The sequence below is a fragment of the Furipterus horrens genome, unplaced genomic scaffold, assembly GCF_987537825.1.
Source record: "Furipterus horrens unplaced genomic scaffold, mFurHor1.1.pri manual_scaffold_17, whole genome shotgun sequence".
Lineage (NCBI taxonomy): Eukaryota > Metazoa > Chordata > Mammalia > Chiroptera > Furipteridae > Furipterus > Furipterus horrens.
The window spans coordinates 83,139,086-83,159,809 of NW_028327187.1; the positions used below are offsets into that span (position 1 = coordinate 83,139,086).

Below are 20,724 nucleotides of genomic sequence, written 5' to 3' on the forward strand. Positions count from 1 at the left end.
ATGCATAAGTAAGCAGAATCGATGTTTCTCTCTCTCTTTCTCAAATCAATAAATAAAAATTAAAAAAAGAAACAGCACAAATGATGGTCATTGATTTAGAGTGTATACAGTACTGGGTTTTGGAGGATGGTGCTCCATTCTGGCATGGTATTACCTCTAGGTTGCGATCTTAGCTGTGGATACAAGAAGTTCCATAGCTCTTTCAGGCCAGAAACTTCTGGGTGGTGTGGTATATAAGGTCATCTGTTGATTCCATGGTCATGGTCCTACTTTTGCACTTCTTTTGCTGTTTGATGCAATGTTATGTGGGCGCCCATACTGGTGGAACAAACACTGTATAAGCCCTTGGACAGTGATGCTGACTAAGGTCCTGCAGTCAAGAAAGGCAAACCCATACATAGAATATTCCAGTCAAAATTAATTATTACTCTTTCCATGGTGGAAGAGGCCACAAAGTAGCTGGTTGGTCTTCTTGAGAAATGGTCCATGTCAGGGACTCAATATTGGTATCTGTTGCTGGCAGGTTGAACATTCTGCAATAATTCTGTCAGCCCCTACCTATAGCCTCTATCTCTGTTACTCTTGCCACTTCATACATGTGCCTGTCTGCCAACTCTGGGGTGACTGAATCAAGGGCCTGGCTGACATCTGGCTGACTCATCCTGTCTACCTGGTTGCTTAGTGCCACTTTCATGGTGGATGATGTCTGGTGGGTGTTAACATACAATACAAAGATCTTTGCTCCTCATTCTACTTCATTTCCACTCCTATATGTCCACCCACATTTTTGTGCTCTAGACCTCCTTGTTCTAATCTTCCAATATTTCCCTTTCAACATCTCTGACAAATCAGCCAAGCCATTTGCCACTGCCCATCAGTGAATACATATTCTAATCATGGGCCACTTCTCTTTCCCCACAAAATAGGTGGCCAGATGTACAGCTCAAAGCTTTGCCCATTGGAAGCTCTGCCACTGTTTTCAAGGCCTCTCTGAGTAGGGCTATAGTGTAGCCACTGTCCATTTTTGGCTTCCACCCACATACCAAGGCAGTCCATTTATGAAGCAAGCTTAGGCTTTTTTCCCCCTTTATCCGCTGGTTGTAAGGCCATTAGTGAACCGAAGGAGCCACTAGTGCAACAGTGTGGATGACATGGACATCTGAGCTACCTGCTCAGGCACCTTGGTTGTTCCTACTTGGGGTCAATCCTGGCTGCAGGACCTGTCTGAGTTTATTAACTGGCATGCCTAGCAGGACCTAGCTTGTAATGGACACTTCTGGATGTGTGGTTACTTGGTACCCCATGGTCAAACATTCTGTCTCTGTTGGGGCCCAGTGCTACACCAAGATTTGTTTCTCAAAAGGCATGTAATTCTCTGTTGCAGATGGCATGGCCTTATTCCAGAACCCCATGGGCCTCCCACTCAAGCTTCTCTTAAGCTGCATACTGCATCTTTTCACACCTCCAGCATCATAGGATCTGCTGAATCATATGACCTGAGTGTCAGGGCTGCTTGTATCACAGCCCCAACCTGCTTCAGAGCACTTTGAGTCAACACAGCATGTCACGAGCTATCTGTACTCCACCCCTGTTCCTCGTTGCCTGCTAGCTGCTGGATGACTCAGCTTCAGAATGGCATTAGTCTTTGTAGTTTGACTTCTCTGACCCACTGTTTTAGGTTGAGTTCTCTGGAAATAGTTTTGGAAGCAGAAATTTGCATATAGGAGGCTTATTTGGGAGTTCCTTTGGGATCAACACCTGTAAGGAGGGCAGGATTGGACAGAGGGAGAAACTGGTCCAGTGGTTGCATCAGAGGCCTAAGCTAACTGTAGGGGGAGCTCTGGAGCTGGGATGGTCCTTTAGAGTCAGCCTTTATTGAGGCAAAGAGGCTGGCCTTTGTACTCACTCAGACCAGGCAGGTATAAGTAAGTCATGGGCTGCCCAAAGTAGGTCTAACCTTGGCTAAGGCAGTTTCCTGTGACATAAAACAATTCCCAGTGGGACACAGCGGTGAACTGTGAACAGCTAATATTCAGTGTGCATTGGCCGTGAAGAGAAGACCTGACCAGAGTACCAACTACATCTATGGTCCAAAAAGTTTGAAAAATAGTGATATAGTCTGTACTTACCATCATTTTATAAATAAAAAATGCACAGGTCTTAAGAAGATTCTCTTCCAACACTTGTAAGGGTTCAGTGTCAGTAATGGAGTGTGTGTGTGTGTGTGTGTGAGAGAGAGAGAGAGAGAGAGAGAGAGGGAGAGGAAGAGAGAGAAGAAAATAACTGTATTTGAGGTCTTTGGAATATATCAGTCAACTCACACAGGCCTGTTTGTGCTATGTGTATGTGTCAGACCTTGATTGTGTGCATATAGGTGACCTCAAGAGTGGCTTCTCCCCTCATCCCCCTTTTATGAGAAAGCTGGGGATAAGCTTCTGTCTCCGGAGAAGTTTGTCAGGTAGGAAATCCTAGGTCTGGAGGAAGACGCCACTGGATACCTAGCCCAGATGGGGATGGACCTAGGGACAGGGACAGCAGTTTATGATGTGCTTACTGCTACTCCTAACTCTTCCCTCCTATGGTTTCCACTCGTCCTTAGATACATTTTAAAGTATATTTTGTTGATTATGCTGTTACAGTTGTCCCACTCCTCATTTTTCAGAGCTTTCCAAAAACATTTATAGTAGCAGTGTGACAGACGATACTCTAGGAAATACCTGCTTTCTGGGGTTTAAGGAATTATTTTAAAGTTTGCAATATTATTTGACATTTGTACACCTCCATGAGGATTACTTTATTGTTTCCTTACTGTTCACAAAACACTGAGTTCTCAAAGTATTTTAACGATCATAAATCACTTTATGGGCAAAAGGGTCAAAGGACTGGCCTGGGTTTTGTCTTTCTGAGAGCTGAGCATTAATGGATGTTCTCTGCTTTTTCTCTACAGGGCAAAATACTTCAAAGGGAAAAAGATCCATGGAGAAATTGACATTAAAGTAGAACAGGTTAGTTGGAGCAAGTGGACCTGGGGATCAACTGTCCAGATTGCAGACTGAGTGGTCATTTTTGTGATATGAGTGAATTGCTGATTTTTTTCCTTTCTAGGCTGAATTCTCGGATCTCAACCTTGTGGCTCATGCCAATGGTGGATTCTCTGTGGACATGGAAGTTCTTCGGAATGGGGTGAAGGTTGTGCGGTGAGTATTAAAAGGGTAACTTGGTGTTATGGGAGAGGCATAAGGACTCCCTTAGATCTGAGGAAGACTCTGCACCTCTGCACACATCTTTCTATGAGTAAGAACTTAGGCCCATAACAATAGCTAGCAACCTAAGTGTCCATCGATGGACAAATAAAGAAGATGTGATATATATACATATATATATGTGTGTGTATATGTATATATACATGTGTGTATATGTATATACATATACGTATACACACATATACGTGTGTGTGTGTGTGTGTGTGTGTGTGTGTGTATGGTCTGTCCAGAAGGTATCCAGGCATGTAATATGAAAATAGAGACGTTTATTGAAGAAGATACAAGATACAAGGAACATTGTACATAGGACATGACACCTCAGTCCCCTTCAAAGTAGGCACCTCGGGATGTCACACAGTTCTCGCAATCACCATCAGCTGCCCCGTCCTATTTTCCTGAATCGATGGTCTGAAACCTAATCCCTTTCATAGGTGATTTTAATTTTCGGAAAAGCCAGAAGTCACAGAGTGCCACATCTGGGCTGTAGGGGAGCTGAGTCACCTGGGTGATTTGGTGTTTCAACAAAAAAAGTGATGCATGAGCGGGCGCGTTGTTGTGATGAGGCTGCCAATTACCAGTTGCCCATAGATGCGGCCTTCTGAGTCATCCAAATAGTTTTTGCAGAGGAATGTTCAAGCTTAACACAGCATTTGGTGCAGATTCATTGCTCCACTCGCTCAGTCATTTTGAATGCGACAGCCACACAGTATACACATGCTCACTCAATGGTGTCTACCACCCCCACTGACTAGCACAGTAAAGTCATCATTATTCACGCATGTGCATTCCCGTTCACTCTCCTTGGCTGCCAGGTTACATTGATGTCGTGCAAACCATTCTCAGTATATTAACAATGGTTGGACTTTTTCCGGACAGAATATATGTATAAACACACACACACACACACACGAATATTATTCAGCCATGAGAGAGAAGGAAATCTTGCCATTTGTGACAACATGGTTGGACCTTGAGGACATTATGCTAAGTGAGATAAATCAGACAGAAAAAGACAAGTACTGTATGATATCACTTATATGTGGAATTTAAAAAAGCCAAACTCATAAAAACAGAGAGTAAAATGGTGATTACCAGGGGCTTGGAGCTGAAAGAATAGGAGAGATGTTGTTTAAGTGTACAAACTTGCAACTGGTAGATAAATATGACCTGGAAATCTAATGTATAGCATAGTGAATATAGGCAACAATGTTGTATCATAATCATCAAACATGCTAAGAGACTAGATCTCAACTATTCTGCCCCCAAAACTAAATAATTTTGTGACATAATGGACATGCTAACTAATGATACAATGGCAATCATATTACAATAAATAAATGTATCAAATCATCATATCAATCATACACCTTAAACTTACACAATGTTATCTGTCAAATATATTTCATTAAAAAAAAACTTAGTCACAGAATGTGGGAGATATATTCTTTTCTGAAGAAGAGTCAAGGATCCCAGCAGACCATAAACCAAACTTTTCAGTTATTAATTCAACAAATATTTCCTGAGCATCTCCTGTATACCAGGTGCTGCTCCACATTTTACCTTCAACGAAAATCCCTCTGCCCTCATGAAGCTTACATTCTACTGTGGGATACACACAATAAGCAAATAAATTATAAAATGTAGAAGTGCTAAGAAAAAATATATAGCAAACAGATTGTTGACTGGTGGAGGAATCTGCAATTTGGATAAGGTAGATCATTAGTGTAAGAGACATTTGAGGAAAGACCTGAAGGTGGTGAAGGAGAGCTACATTCAGGGATCTAGGGGGAAAATGTTTTAGGCAGAGGAAACAGCCTGTGTAAAGGCCCTGAGGTTGGAATTAATTCTGGGTAGCATCCTTTAAGGACAGCTAGTAGTCTGAGAGTTGTGACTAGGGAATTGTCAGAGCTGAATAGGTAAGCTGGAAGCTGACCTTGGTTAGGAGAGGAGCAAGTAGGAAAAGCTTAAGGAGGTCACCAGATGGGGAAAGGTTAGAAAGAGTGCTTGTGGGGGAGGGAACACCTGTGCTTGTGTGCTGAGGTGAGAAACCACTTTACAATTTCTAGGTGCTGTGGAGATATGGAATCTTGCTCTTTGTTTTAAGGGTGGTGGGAAGCTTCTGTGGGGGGATCCTTAGCACTCCACCCCCTGCACCCCAGGTCTCTGAAGCCGGACTTTGTGCTGATTCGTCAACATGCCTTCAGCATGGCTCGGAATGGAGACTACCGCAGTTTGGTCATTGGGCTGCAGTATGCTGGAATTCCCAGCGTTAATTCTTTGCATTCTGTCTACAACTTCTGTGACAAGCCGTGGGTGGTAAGTGACAAGAACGGTGTTATTGGCAGCGGGAGTGTCTCATGCATGCATGTGAGAGAGCTCACAATCACTGTGATTTTGGGAAGATGAGGAAGTTTGAAAGCTTGAACTCCCATCTTGGGGACTCCCTCCTGGTGAAGGACTTGCTGACCTGTCTCTCTTGGGTCTCATAGTTTGCCCAGATGGTTCGACTGCACAAGAAACTGGGGACAGAGGAATTCCCTCTAATCGATCAGACCTTCTACCCCAATCACAAAGAGATGGTGAGTCTGGGGAAAATAGAGTGGGCAGGAGCAAAAAGAGTCATGCCTACTGCAACAGTATTACCAATGGGTGTGTTACCAACGGTACCCTATCAGAGTACAGGTGGCATATGCTTATGAAGAGTAAAGTTGCTTTGGGAAGTGTTTATCGATACCATGAATTTACTTACGTGAATAAAAGTGTGATTTAAATAAGTGATCCTGTTACATATAAGTATCTACTCTCATGAGTACTAAATATTGATTTCTAATGTAAATTAACAAAACTAATATATGAATCTGATTATATTACAATAGAAATTAAGTCATTGTTACTAACATTATCAAATATTCCTCTTGATAGAAATGTTACCAATGTTTCAAATTAGGGTCCAAATTAGGATTGGCAGTAAAAATTATCAGTAGCAATATTATAAACTAAATTGCTTACAAGTAGCAACTGAATTGTTGGTTATTGTTATCATAAAGTATAATCACTAATATTACAATTTATCACCAATAATGCAAATTTTTGTTACTGATATAAATTATGAATACTAATGTTACGAATTAAATTATAGCTCCAAATAGAAATTGAATAATTATAACTACTATAATCAAAGATTATAACTATTATTACAATTCTCAATATTATAAATTATGCTCTTAATATAAATTATAAGTCCCTGTTTTGAATTATATTATACTTAATGATAGAAACTATATTATCATTACCAATATCAAATATTATAACTAACATTATAATTTATTACCAGTGTTACAAATTATCAAAGTAAGCAATTAGTACTATGTTGTGAATTAAGTTATAATTACTAAAACAAACTATTAGTAAGACATTGTAAAATTGTTACAGATTATTGTCAGTGTTACAAACTAAGATTAGTAATATACATTATGAGTAACTATGTTTTTGATTAAATTATAGTTTCTAATAGAAATAATTAACATGGTCAACATTCTAATTGTTAATAAGTAATTACTCATATTAAAGTTATGATTACTAATATAAATTATGACTACCACAGTTATGAATCAAATTTTAGTTACAAATGAAAATTGAATAACCGTTACTAATGCTGTCAAACTTTAAAACTAATTTTTAAAAAATTTAACAATATTACAAATTATGTTTGCTTATATAAATAATCATCACTAGTTTTATGAATTAAATTACAATTAAATACCAGAATTTCCCAACATTATCAATTTGGTTAAATAATATTGGTACTATTATTAAAAATTCTTATCAGTATTACAAATTATGGTCACTGATATAAATTCACAGTGTTACAAGTTTACTTACAGATAAAGATCAAATCATTAGTACTAAGGAAACTCAATTTGTTATAAACAAATTCTTTAAGAGAGTATAGGTGACTGCGAATAAGAATGTAGACTCTATTTCTCGGCCGTTTGGCTAAGATCAAGAGTAGAAATATGTTCTTATCAGTTTAACATCTGCTATGTCCTCTATCCAAAGGCAGCATGTTAAATGGATTTTTTGGAGAAGGGAGATGGCCAAGGATCTCACTTTGTCCATGCTGCTCATCGACCCAGTATTGCAGTACCTCTGGGAATGGTGCACCCCCTTGGGGACAAAAAAAGAAAAAAAAAAAGAACATGGATTCTGTAGCTAGATTTTCTGTATGGAAAACCTAGCTCCATGATTTATTAGCTTCCTAACACATGAAACATCATTTAAATGCTTTGTGCCTCAGTTAGTTCATCTGCAAAATGTGGTTCCTGCATCATAGAGTTGGTGTGAGAATTAAATTATTTAAAGAGTGAAAGTGATTAGGACAGTGCATCTGTCATGTATTAACTGCTACCTCAGTGTTGACAAGGTTGCCTTTTATTTCTAGTTTGTTGAATGCTTTTATCATGAAAGGACATTGAACTTTGTTAAATGCTTTTTTTTGTGTTTATTGATATGATCATGTGCATTTTGTCCTTCATTCTATAAATTTGATATTTGCATTAATTGATTTTCAAGCAAGTTGAGCCACACATTCCTGGGCCAAATCCCACTTGATCTGATACATGATCTTTTTAAAAATATATATTTTACTGATTATGCTATTACAGTAGTCCCAATTTTCCCCCTTTGCCCCTCTCTGCCTGGTACCCCCATTCCCTTCAGCAATCTGCTCCCTTAGTTCATGTCCATGGGTCATGCATATAAGTTCTTTGGCTATTCCATTTACTATACTGTTCTTAACATTCCCCTGTCTATTTTGTACCTACCAATTTGTACTTCTTAATCCCTCCACTTTTCCCCCCATTCTCCCCCTTTTCTCTCCCAGCTGATAACTCTCCAAATGATCTCCATATCTATGATTCTGTTCCTGTTCTGCTTGTTTGCTTAGTTTCTTTTTAGATTCAGTTGTTGATAGTTGTGAATTTGTTGCCATTTTAATATTCATAGTTTTGATCTTTTTCTTTTATAGTTCCCTTTAACATTTCATAAAATAATGGTTTAGTGCTGATGAACTCCTTTAGTTTTACCTTGTCTGGGAAGCACTCCATCTGCTCTTCCATTCTAAATGATACCTTTGCTGAATCGAGTAATCTTGGCTGTAGGTCCTTGCTTTTCATCGCTTTGAATACTTCTTGGCAGTCCCTTATAGCCTGCAAAGTATCTTTTGAAAATCAGCTGACAGTCTTATGGGAACTCCTTTGTAGGTAACTCTTCTTTTCTCTTGCTGCTTTTAAGATTCTCTATCTTTAACCTTTGGCATTTTAATTATGATGTGTCTTGATGTGGTCTTCTTTGGGTCCAAATTAATTGGGACTCTCTGTGCTTCCTGGATGTGTATGTCTATTTCCTTCACCAAATTAGGGAATTTTTTTAAATTATTTTTTTCAAGTAATTTTTCAATTTCTTGCTCTTCCTCTTCTCCTTCTGGCACCCCTATGATTCGGATGTTGGTATATTTAAAGATGTCCCAGAGTCTTCTTACTCTATCCTCATTTTTTTTTAAAGATTTTATTTATTTATTTTTAGAGAGAGGGGAAGGGAGAGATAAAGAGAGGGAGAGAAACATCAGTGTGTGGTTACCTCTTGCGTGCCCCCAACCAGGGACCTGGCCTGCAACCCAGGCATGTGCCCTGACTGGGAATCGAACCAGCAGCCCTTTGCTTCACAGGCCAGTGCTCAAACCACTGAGCCACACCAGCCAGGGCTATCCTCATTTTTTTGAAGTCTTTTTTTCTTCTTACTGTTCTGATTGAATGCTTTTTTCTTCCTCATGTTCCAAATCATTGATTGGATTATTGGCTTCATCCCCACTACTATTGGTTGCATGTAGATTTTTCTTTATTTCATTTATGCCTAGGTCTTTTTCTGCTGTTGCAGTACCCAATGATTTCTTTGAGAATCCTGATAAACCAGTGTTTTGAACTCTGCATCTGATAGGTTGCTTATTTCCATTTTGTTTAGTCATTTTCCTGGAGTTTTGTTCTGTTTTTCCATTTGGACCATATTTCTTTGTCTCCTCAATTTGGCAGCCTCCCTGTGTTTGTTTCTGTGTATTATGTAGAGCTGCTTTGACTCCCTGTCTTAGTAGCATGGGCTGTTGTGGAAAAGGCACCTGAAAAGAGTGCGTGGGGGAACCTTAGGTAATCACGTGGGCAGGCCAACCCATCTTACTTCTTTGTGGCTCTGTGCAGGGGAGGGTTCAGAGAGGGGACAATGCTGCTGTCTGGCCTCTGGAGATTGCTTGGGAGGAGGCTGTCTCCCAGCATTCACTGTGTTGCCAGTCACTTCACTTTTTCCCCTTCTCCCCAGATGCCACTTGTGTCCTTCCAGCTGTTGCCCTGGTGCTGAATACCAGAGGGGGTAGGTCTGTATGAGTCCTATGTCCATTGTGGGCACTTGAAAAGGAGTCTCTTGAGAACCCCGCAGTTTCTTCCACCACCCCAACCCTCACTGGTTTTTACAGCCAGAAGTTATGGGGACCTGTATTCCTGGCCCTGGAACCTTGGGCTCGGTGGTCTGGTCTGGGGCTGGGATCAATCACTCCCAAGGTATCCCTCCCAATTTTTATCCACCACATGTGAATGTAGGACCACCTGTTCTGCCATCTCTCTGCACCACTCTGCATCCCTGCTCCTCCTACCCATCTGGATGAATGTGGCTTCTTTAAATCCTTGGTTGTTGGACCTCCATACAGCTCAATTTTCTTATGAATCTGGTTGATATTTATTTTGTAGTCCAGTTGTAATTTTTGCTGTAGTTGTGCACAGAGGTGAAGCATGTTTACCTACACCTCCATCTTAACAGGAAGTCCTGATACATGATCTTTTTAGTATTTTGTTGAGAATTATGGTTTCTATAATCTGTAGTTTTCTTATGCTGTCTTTGTCTGGTTTTGGTATAAAGGTATTAGTAGCTTCATAGAATGAGAGGAACAGTATTCCCTTTTCTTCTGCTTTTAGGAAGAATTTGTGAAAGACTGGTTTTAATGCTCCTTAAGTGTTTTTATAATTCACCAATGTGGTCCTGGGCCTTTCTTTGTAGAAAGCATTTTTAATACTATTATTACTAATTCAATCTCTTCACTTATTATAAGACTATTCAGATTGTCTATTTCTTCTTGAGTAAATCTTAATAGTTTGTGTCTTTCTAGGAATTTGTCCATCTAGATTTTCTAATTTGTTGGCATGTAGTTGTTTGTAGTACTGTTTTATAAGCCTTTTTATTTCTGTAAGGTTAGTAGTTATGTCCCCCCTTTCATTTGTGATTTTAATAATGAGTTTTCTTTTCTTTTCTTTTTCTTTCTTTCTTTCTTTCTTTCTTTCTTTCTTTCTTTCTAGTCTAAAGGTTTGCCAACTTTGTTGGTTTTTTCAAATAGCCAACTTTTTGGTTTCATTGATTTTCTCTATTGTTTTCCTATTCTCTTCTTTCATTTATTTCCACACTAATGTTTTGTTTTGTTTTTTTAGATTTTATTTATTTATTTTTAGAGAGAGAGGAAGAGAGGGATAAAGAGAGAGAGAAAAACATCAATGTGTGGTTGACTCTCATGTGCCCCCAACTGGGGACCTGGCCTACAACCCAGGCATGTGCCCTGATTGGGGATCACACCAGCAACCCATTGGTTCGCAGACTGGCACTCAATCCACTGAGCCACACCAGCCGGGGCCATACTAATTTTTTTAAGGTTTTATTTATTTATTTATTTTAAGAGAAAAGAGAAGGGAGGGAGAAAAGAGGTAGAGAAACATCAATGTGCGAGAGAATCATTGATCGGTTGCCTCTTGCACACCCCCAAACAGGAACCTGACCTGCAACCCAGGCATGTGGCCTGACTGGAAATCCAACTGGCGACCTTTTAGTTTGCGGGGCGATGCTCAATCCACTGAGCCACACAGTCAGGGCTCCACGCTAATCTTTATACTTCTTTTCTCCTGCTTGCTCTGGGCTTAATTTGCTCTTATTTTTCTAATTTCTTAAGATGGAAGATTATATTACTGATTTAATATTTATTTTTTTCTTCATAGTATTTTTTATTGATGTATTGAAGTGACATTGGTTAATAAAATTATATCGTACAATTCTATAATATGGCATCTGTACATTGTATTGTGTGTTCACCACAACAAGTCAAGTCTCCTTCTGTCACCATTTATCCCCCAAATACCTTCTTCTATTTCCCCCTCCCCTCTTTTCCTCTGGTAATCACCATGCTGTTCATATGTTTTCTGTCTAGGGGATTTTATTAAACTTGTTCCCTTCCCCTTTTTTCACCCAGCTCCACAAATTCCCTCCCCTCCAACATCTGTTCATGTCTCTCTTCTTTTTAAATATTCACATTTACAACTATGAATTTCCCTATTGGCACCACTTTAGCTTTATCCTTTAAATCTTAGTATGTTGGGTTTTCTTTTTCACTCATTTCAAAGTATCTTCTAATTTCCCTAGTGATTTCTTCTTTGACCCATTTGATTACTTAGGAGCATGTTGTTTACTTTCCACATATTTGTGAATTTTCAAAAATTTCTTCTGTTATTGGTTTCTAATTTTATTCAATTGTGGTCAGAGAAAACTTGTATGATTTCGGTCTTTTTACACTTATTAAGATTTGTTTTGTGGCTTAACATATACTTGGTCCTGGAGATTGTTCCATGTGCACTTGAGAAAACTGTGTATTCTGCTGTTGTAAGGTGGAGTGTGCTACAGATGTCTGTTATGTGTAGTTGCTTTATAGTGTTGTTCAAGTTTTCTCTTTCCTTATTGATCTCTCTGGTTATTTTATCCCTTATCTAAAGTGAGATATTGAAGTCTCCAACCATTATCGCTGAGTTTTTTATTTCTCCCTTCAGTTCTACTTGTTATTTAATTTTTGTTGACTGCTTGATTTTAGATAGAAAAGAAGGGAAGAGAGAGAGGGAGGAAGAGACAACAATTTGTTGTTCCACTTATTTATGCATTCAGTGGTTGATTCTTATATGTTCCATGACTGGGATTGAACCCACAACCTTGGTATATAAAGACAACACTGTTACCTGAGCTACCCAGCCAGGGCCCTGCCTGTTTTTGTTTAATGTATTTCAAAGCTTTGTTGTTAGGAGGATATGTGTTTATCATTGTTTTTTTTGTTTTTGTTTTTGTTTTTTGAGAGATTAACTCTTTTATCAGTATAATATGGCCTTCTTTATCTTTGGTAACAATTTCTCTTTAAAGTCTATTATATCTGATGTTAATAATTATTCCAGCTCTCTTTTGGTTACTATTTGTATGGTAAATATTTTTCCAACCACTTACCTTCAACTTCTTTGTGTTTTTGAATCTAAAATGTATCTCTTGTAGACAGCATATAATGGGGTCATATTTTTCATCTATTCTGCCTATTTCAGCCTTTTCATTGGAGTATTTAATTGCTTTACATTTAATGTAATTAGTGATAAGGTAGAATTTATGTTCGTAATTTTGCTATTTGCTTTCTATATTTCTTATGTCTTTTTTGGTATTCCTCCATTAATATATACTTTGGGGCTGAGTAGATATTTTCCACATTAAAAAAAAATTATTTCCTTAATAGTTTCCCTGGGGATTACAGTTAAAATTCTAATTTATACCACTCTCATTTGAATTAATACTAATTTAATTTTAATTGTATTTCAGAACTTCCTTTTTATAGCTGTATTTCCTCACCCCTCCTTTGTGCTATTATTGTCATACAAATTACATCTTTACACAACATATATCCATGTATATAGACTTATAATTATTGCTTGATGCAGTAGGCTTTTAAATTAGATAGAGGAAATAATTATTACAAACAAAAATGCATTCATACTGTTTGTTATATTTACCTATATATTACAGGTGCTTTTTATTTCTTCGTGTGAATTTGAGAGTTACAATCTAGTGTCATTTCATTTCAGCCTGAAGAACTCTTAGTATTTCTTGTAGACATGTGCTGGTGATGAATTATCTCAGTTTTTGTTTATCTGTGAATGTCTTAATTTCTCCTTATTTTTTACATTAACTTTTTTCAATTATAGTTTACATTTAATATTATTTTGGATTAGTTTCAGGTGTACAGCATAGTGGTTAGACAATTATATACCCTACAAAGTGTTTCCCCTGATATTTTCAGCACCCAACTGGCACCATACATACAATATAGTCAGTTATACAATATTACTGACTATATTTCCTGTGCTGTACTTTACATTCCCATTGCCCTGGCTGGTTTAGCTCAGTGGATTGAGCGTCGGCCTGCGAGCTAAGTGTCGCTGGTTCGATCTTCCAGTCAGGGTACATCAGAGAAGGAAAACTCTGACTCCAAAAAACCTCCGCTGCCTTGCGGCATACCTCTTCAGGGGAAAGGCTAAGGGAGTAAACCCCGACAGAAAATCCGGAGCCGGAGTCCCTAAGGCGGTTTGACGTTGTAGTCAACACCGGCAACTCCTGCGGCGCACCTGAACCCAAGCTGTATCGACTCCGTCTTTCCCTTGGACCCTTCAGCTGCGAAGAGAGGGGGGGTCTGCTGCATGGGCAACAGCAGACCCTCCATATTACCCTGCCCAGGCTCTGTAGCTTCAGCGTCATCGCAAGATGTCGATTCAACACGGGAGGAGACAGATACCATGTCACTCCCGAGTCGGACTGCACAGCCATTCTTGGCGGTGCAGATAGACTCTGAAGAAGCTACACCATCGTCTCTCGAGACGGACGGCTGCCGACGACGACGACGACTTTACATTCCCATGACTATTTGTAACTACCAGTCTATGCTTCTCAATCCCTCTCCTTCATTTTTCAGGTATAGTTTTGAAAGATATAGAATTCTTAGTTGACAGTCTTTTTCTTTCAGTGCTTTGAATATGTTCCACTGCCTTCTGGCCTCTAAGGTTTTTGTTCTTACTGAGGGATCCTTGACTGTGATGAATCACTTCGCTCTTTGTCTTTGGCCTTTATAAGTTTCTTTTTTATTTATTTTTATTTTTAGAGAGAGAGGAAGGGAGGAAGAAAGAGAGGGAGGGAAATATCAATGTGTGGTTGCCTCTTGAACACCCCCCAAATGGGGAACTGGCCTGCAACCCGGGCATGTGCCCTGACTGGGCATCGAACCAGTGACCTTTTGTTTCACAGGCCAGCACTCAATCCACTGGGCCACACCAGCCAGGGCTATAAGTTTCTTTTTTATTTTTTTTAATTTTAAAATTAATTAATTTGTTTATTTATTTTTAGAGAGAGGGGAAAGGAGAAGGAGAGGGAGAGGAACATCACTGTGTGGTTGCCTCTCACTCGCGCCCCCAACTGGGGGCCTGACATGCAACCTAGCAATGTGCCCTGACTGGGAATCGAACCAGCGACACTTGGCTCGCAGGCCGACGCTCAATCCACTGAACCACAGCAGCCAGGGCTATAAGTTTCTTTATGATGCATGTAGATGTAGATCTCTATGAGTTTATCCAACTTGAAGTTCAGAGAGCTTCTTAGATGTATTAGATTTATAAATTTATAAAATTTAGGAGATTTTCAGTCATTTATTCCATCCAAGATTCTTTATTGCACTTTTTCTCTCCTCTCACCTTTCGGGACTCCCAATATGTGTGTATTGATATGTTTTATGGTATTCCACAGGCCACTGAGGCTCTGTTTAGTTTGTTTCTTTTTTTCTTTCTGTTCCTCAGATTGGATAATCTCAGTTGTCCTATCTCCAAATTCATTGATTCTTTCCTCTACCAACTCAACTCTACTGTTGAGCCCCTCATTTTTCATCTCAGTTACTGTATTTTTCAATTCCAAAATTCTATTATTTACAATTTCTATCTCTTTATTGATAGTCTCTATTTGTTAAAACACCATTCTTATACTTCAGTTTTTTAGACAGGATTTTTTTAGTTATTTGAAAATATTCTAAATAGTTGATTTATAGTCTGTCTATTAATTCCAACATCTGGGCTTCCTCAGGGAAGCCCAGTGTCTATTGACTGCTTTATTTTTCTGTGTTGTTTGGAGCATATTTTATTGCTTCTTTTCACGTCTCATAAATTTTTGTTGAAAACTTAACATTCTAAATAATATAATGTGGCAGCTCTGGAAATGAGATTTTCCTCCATCCCTAGGGTTTGTTTTTGTTGTTCTTTGTTTTATTAGTGATGTTCCTGAACTGATTATGTAGAGTGTATTCTTTGTCATATATGGCCCCTGAACTCTCTGCTCCATTAGTTTAGTGGTCAGCTAATGATTGGACAGATATTTCTTTAAACACATAGAATCAATGTCTCCAAGCTTTTAAAAAATATATTTTAAATATTTTATTTATAGAGAGAAGGGAAGGGAGGGATAAAGAGAGAGAGAGAAATGTCAATGTGTGGTTGCCTCTTGTGGAACCCCAGCTGGGGACCTGGCCCACAACTCAGGCATGTGCCCCGACTGGGAATCGAACCAGTGACCCTTTGGTTCACAGGCTGGTGCTCAATCCACTGAGCCATACCAGCTAGGGTTGAAGCTTTCTAATTTAAACAATATGTTGCTGACACAGGAATAGACAGACTGACAGACTAAAGGAAGAAAAATTAAAAGTCCAGATATAGATCCATTTGCATATAGAAATTTAGTAGTTGATAAAAGTGGCCAGCTTTGTTTTTAACATTTAAATTCTTCATCCATCTGAAAATGATTTTCTTTTTTTTTAGTACTCTTACAAACATCTTTGTTATCTGTGTTCTTTAACATTTTCCTACATGCATTACAGAATGGCCATTACATCCATTCACTTACTTAATACTGTTTTCAACACAGCAAACAAGTAGCACTCTTAACAAATATCTTTATTGCATATGTTCATTGGAATTGACTTTCATATACAGTGTGAGGTAAGTAGGGATCCAGCTTCATCTTTTTCCTTGTAGGCAACCTTTTCCCCCCACTGATTTGCTATGCCCCCTCTGTCATATACTGAAATCTCATATATATGTGGGGCAGGTTCTAGACTCTGTTCTAATCCACTGGTCACTTTCTCTATACGTGTACCAATTCAGTACTATCTTAATAACTATATTTTCTCATTAATTCCTGATGTCTAGTGGGGCAGTTGCAGCTGCTGGATGTTCTGTAGCTGTATAGAGGCTATTTTTGTCAGTAACAGAAAGAACAGAACTTCAGAGGCCAGGAGGAAGACAGAGTTAATGGTGGGTAATGGTGGCAGGTGATGGCAGAGGCATTAGACTTCCTGAAAACCAGCTTGCCACCCCTACTTCATCTTTGACCCCTCCCCCTAGGGCAGTGGTTCTCAACCTTCCTAATGCCGCGACCCTTTAATACAGTTCCTCATGTTATGGTGACCCCCAACCATAACTAAAGCATAGTGATTAATCACAAAAACAATATGTAATTATACATGTGTTTTCCAGTGGTCTTAGGCGACCCCTGTGAAAGGGTCATTCAACCCCCAAAGGGGTCGTGACCCACAAGTTGAGAACTGCTGCCCTAGGGGTAGAGGGTGCTATTGGAATAGGGACTTCACCTCCCTTGCTGCCTGCAGTCCAGATGATTTATGGCTCAGCAAATATTTAAAGAGGGTTCAACAATGTAACAGGTAGAGTCCAATGCCAGGGTCCTCCTGGATCCAGTTCCTTCTCTGTTCCTAAGATTCATGGTCCTGTGCAATGAGGAAAGAGAGGGTGCTTTGGGGTCAGAATTGGGTCAGGGATGCCAAGATTGTGTGAAAGAGAGAGGACAGGAGTGAGTGAGGAATTGAAGGAAGGAGGAGCAAGAGAGAGATTTTATAGGGTGGGAAGCTTACTTTTGAGGGGCCATTTTCATTGAGATATAATAAGTCCAGAAAAAGAGACATATCATAAGCTTGCAGCTCATTGAGTTTTCAGAAAGTGAACATACTCCTGTTGCCTGCACCCAGATCAAGAAACAGAACATGACCAGATAGACTCCTCAGCACATTAGAAGTTGGTGGTCTTTGGGATGCTTGAGGGGGAAATTGGGGAAAGTTAGTAGACTTAGGGAGGTTTAGGAGTTTGAGGAAGGTAGAGAGTCTCCAGCTCACTGACTAAGTAGAAGTCAGGGTCCAGGGGAGGAGGCTATTGTACCTGAAGATTCAGTAGCAGATATTGGGTCACTAGGGAATATAGCGAAGTTCATGGCTTCATGTTCTTCTCACTAGTACTCAGCCAAGCAGATATCCCTCCATGGATACTGCAAAGTTAGATTCAGGTATGTGGCTTTGCGAGGGTGCCAGGGAAGCACCTGGAAGTGTTTGAGCAGAGCACTGCTCTCCACAAGCTTCTCATAGTTTTCTGCTCTTAGAAGAGAAGGGCAGCATGGACTAAGGAAGGGCAGAGGGGCCAGGGAACAGTGGAAGGAAACAGCAAATGGTGAAACAGGGAGGAGTGGGGAGCAGGGAGGAAAGAAGACAACAAGGATGGGGGAGCAGGAGGAGAGAGTGATATAGAACTAGGAGAAAGCGCAGGAGGCAGGGAATAGGGAGCAAGGCAAAGGAGCAGGGGACAAGGAGTGGGAGTAGGGACTGGCAAACGAGCAGAGAGCAGAAAGAACAAGGAAGAGCTGGCACTGTGGCTGCAAGATTACCTGAGGGGCACACTCAAGACCCAGAAATATCCTTTCCTTTAGATATTTAGAAGCCTCTTCAATGTGCTCCTCCCTGAGCCATTTCTAAAGATACACCATTCATTCCCTGAAGTGCAGCTTCCTATCCTTCAAAGAGCCTAGAGGGGAGAGATGCCATGCCCTGATAGTTAAATGTGACTAGATGTTCTTTGGCTAGGACAGACTGTGATCTCCCCCAAGTGGTCAGTATGAAAGATTAGGACACTGTGGATTAGGGACAGAATGAGCTGTTGTTGACTGAAATTGGGAAGCACAGTATCCTGGGGTGGGCGGCACTTTGTGGGATAATGCTCGAGAAAGGAGACACTTTATTCTGGGGCTGGGACAGAAGGAGGCCTGAGGATGAGGAGTTCATGCAAGGTAAGAACAGGCTGGCTGACCTGTGGTGAGAAATTCCTAAATGGGAACCTCTCCTCATAATGTCATCACAGCTGTTTTGGTGGGCATGTAGACATAACCACGTTGTACTTTTTTAAAAAACAAGAAACTTTTTAAAAATCATCACCCAAGTATATGTTTTTTAAATTGGTTTTAGAGAGAGAGGAAGAGAAAGAGAGAGAGACATCAAAGTGAGAGAGAAACATGGATCTGCTGGTTGCCTTGCATACGTGTGCCAACCGGGGATCAAACCTGCAACCTTAGATATGTGCCCTGACTGGGGATCGAACCCACAATTTTTTGGTATATGGGATGATGCTCCAACCAACTGAGCCACCCGGCCAGGGTTACATTGTTCTTTATATTTGGGTACTTCATGAACCAGAAGTTCAGAACCCCTTTAGGAACCTTGATTGTCTGTGAGAGGGGGAAAGGGAGAGGGACACTGAAACTAAGGAATGTTTATGGGGTGAGGGTCTGGGGTCTGCGTATCATATCACATCAGTAGCCTTTGAATCTCAGAGACCCACCTCATTCCCTCAGCAAGAACAAGGTCAAGGGCTTATATTTTGATGGGGAGACAGGTATGGGGAAGGGATATGTAGAGTACCCTGGTGATTTCAACTCGTAATGCCTCATGGTTTCAGTTAGGAGATGAGCCCCAGGAATTAAGCCCCAAGGACTAGGGGTGGGAGAAATATGTCAGTAGGTCCTCTGGAGTTCAGGTATTCAAGATTTTTCTCCATACCCAAGAGTCCTGGGGGAAAAAAAAGGGTTTTCAAAGCACCTCCCCACCAGGCTGTACTGCTTCAGTGGGTTTTATCTGCCCTCCTGGAACATCACTGTGAGCCCCTCTGTTGTAGGCCTCTCCGAGGTCTGCCCAGACTTACCCGTGTCTGAGTTACAGCATGGGATGGGGTAGCTAGCACCCAAAGGCCTGCCTAAGGGTGGTCATAGACAGAGCCAGGAGCAAAGCAGAGACCAGCAAGATTCATGGCAGAGGCCTAAGGGATATGGTGGTGGTATGATAGCTCACCCCCAACCAGGAGAGAATTCAGGAAGCATCCATCTAACACTGCTTCTTTCAAGGGTCCTAGGGTCAGGGGAAGGCCCCCTTGGTGTGTGGTGGGGGCAAAAGACACTGAATCTGGGCCTCTGGTACCAGTGGCTTCACCTCCATCCATAGGAGCTGTTGCTCTCCACAAAAGTTCAGCAGGAGACCCAAGCTCAGTGGCAGATAATTAGTCAACAGCGGGTAGGTGCATCCTGGGCATTTCTACCCACGTGAATCTTCTATTTTACTCTTTCAAGAGATCAAACTTTTAGCCTTCTACCGAAGTAGGGATTGGTAGTTGGGGAGTGTGTCTGAGGTTCTAACAGCTTCTTATGCAGACTTTTGACTAATCTATTTTTTAAGCTCCACCTTCACCCCCACATCCAGAGAGAACTTGTGCTCTAATAATTTCCTTTGGTTTGGGCTCTACAATGTAATTGGGTTTGATCCTCAGATTTTACCAATACTGGCATAGGGGGTATTCAGGACTGGATAGTGAGATATAGATGTCAGTCACTATTCATAAAAAGAAAGGGCTGGTCTGACGTGGCCAGGTAGGTCAGTTGGTTAGAGCATTGTCCCGATTACTCCAAGGTCGCGGGTTCGATCTCCAGTCAGGGCACATACAAAAGCAACCAACGAGTGCATAAATAAGAAGAACAACAAATGGATGTTTATCCTCCCCCACCTCTTTCTCTCTCTCTCTCCCTCCCTTGCACCCTCAAATCAATTTAAAAAATAAAAAAATAATAATAATAAAATAAAGAGCTGGTCTTATTATAGAAATCTACCTCTTCATCAGTTATTGGGAGTAGGGGAGAGATGTTTCAACATATGGGGTAATATATTGGGAGTTTTTCCAGCAAGGAGATTTTCTAATTAGAGAGATCTAAGGATGGGAGAACATATCAGTCAATAAGGGCTATATGAATGGGTGGATGGGGTTTTATGAATGGGAAAAACTGTAAACAGTCTTATCAATGAAATAGACAGCAACCGTGGGTATTTCTGAATTGGAAGATTTGACAAGTTAGCTCATCAATAGGATCACTTTGATGGGCATATCTGAGTGAGGAGATATGCCAGTGGGTCAAGATACATGAATGAGGAGATTCATCAATAGAGGTTGTCAATGGGAATTATGTCATAGAAAGACAGTTATGAATAGGGAAATTTGTCAACTACTTAGTCACTAGGGGATATGCCAGTGGATGAGTAACTGTGAAGAGAGGTATTTGTCACTGGGGTCCACCAGTGGGTGATATATTGCTGCTGGGTATTTGTGAATAAGGAGATTTGTCAGTGGGGGTTATCAATATGGATATGTCAAAGGGGTATTTATGAATA

General features: G+C 40.3%; 1 protein-coding gene and 1 non-coding gene across 3 annotated transcripts in view; both read left to right on the top strand.

The window, feature by feature from the left end:
* The window catches only part of SYN1 (synapsin I), a 44,593-nt gene that overhangs the window by 5,763 nt on the left and 18,106 nt on the right, over positions 1-20,724 (top strand). For both annotated transcript variants that reach the window (XM_090264841.1, XM_090264840.1), the window contains exons 2-5: positions 2,948-3,005; positions 3,106-3,197; positions 5,423-5,579; positions 5,753-5,842. In XM_090264841.1, coding sequence (XP_090120967.1) covers positions 2,948-3,005; positions 3,106-3,197; positions 5,423-5,579; positions 5,753-5,842 — 397 coding nt within the window. The remainder of the gene's footprint in view (positions 1-2,947; positions 3,006-3,105; positions 3,198-5,422; positions 5,580-5,752; positions 5,843-20,724) is intronic.
* LOC149991477 (U2 spliceosomal RNA) lies at positions 7,240-7,432 on the top strand. Its single transcript, XR_016508763.1, has one exon. It is a non-coding gene; the product is annotated as a U2 spliceosomal RNA (small nuclear RNA).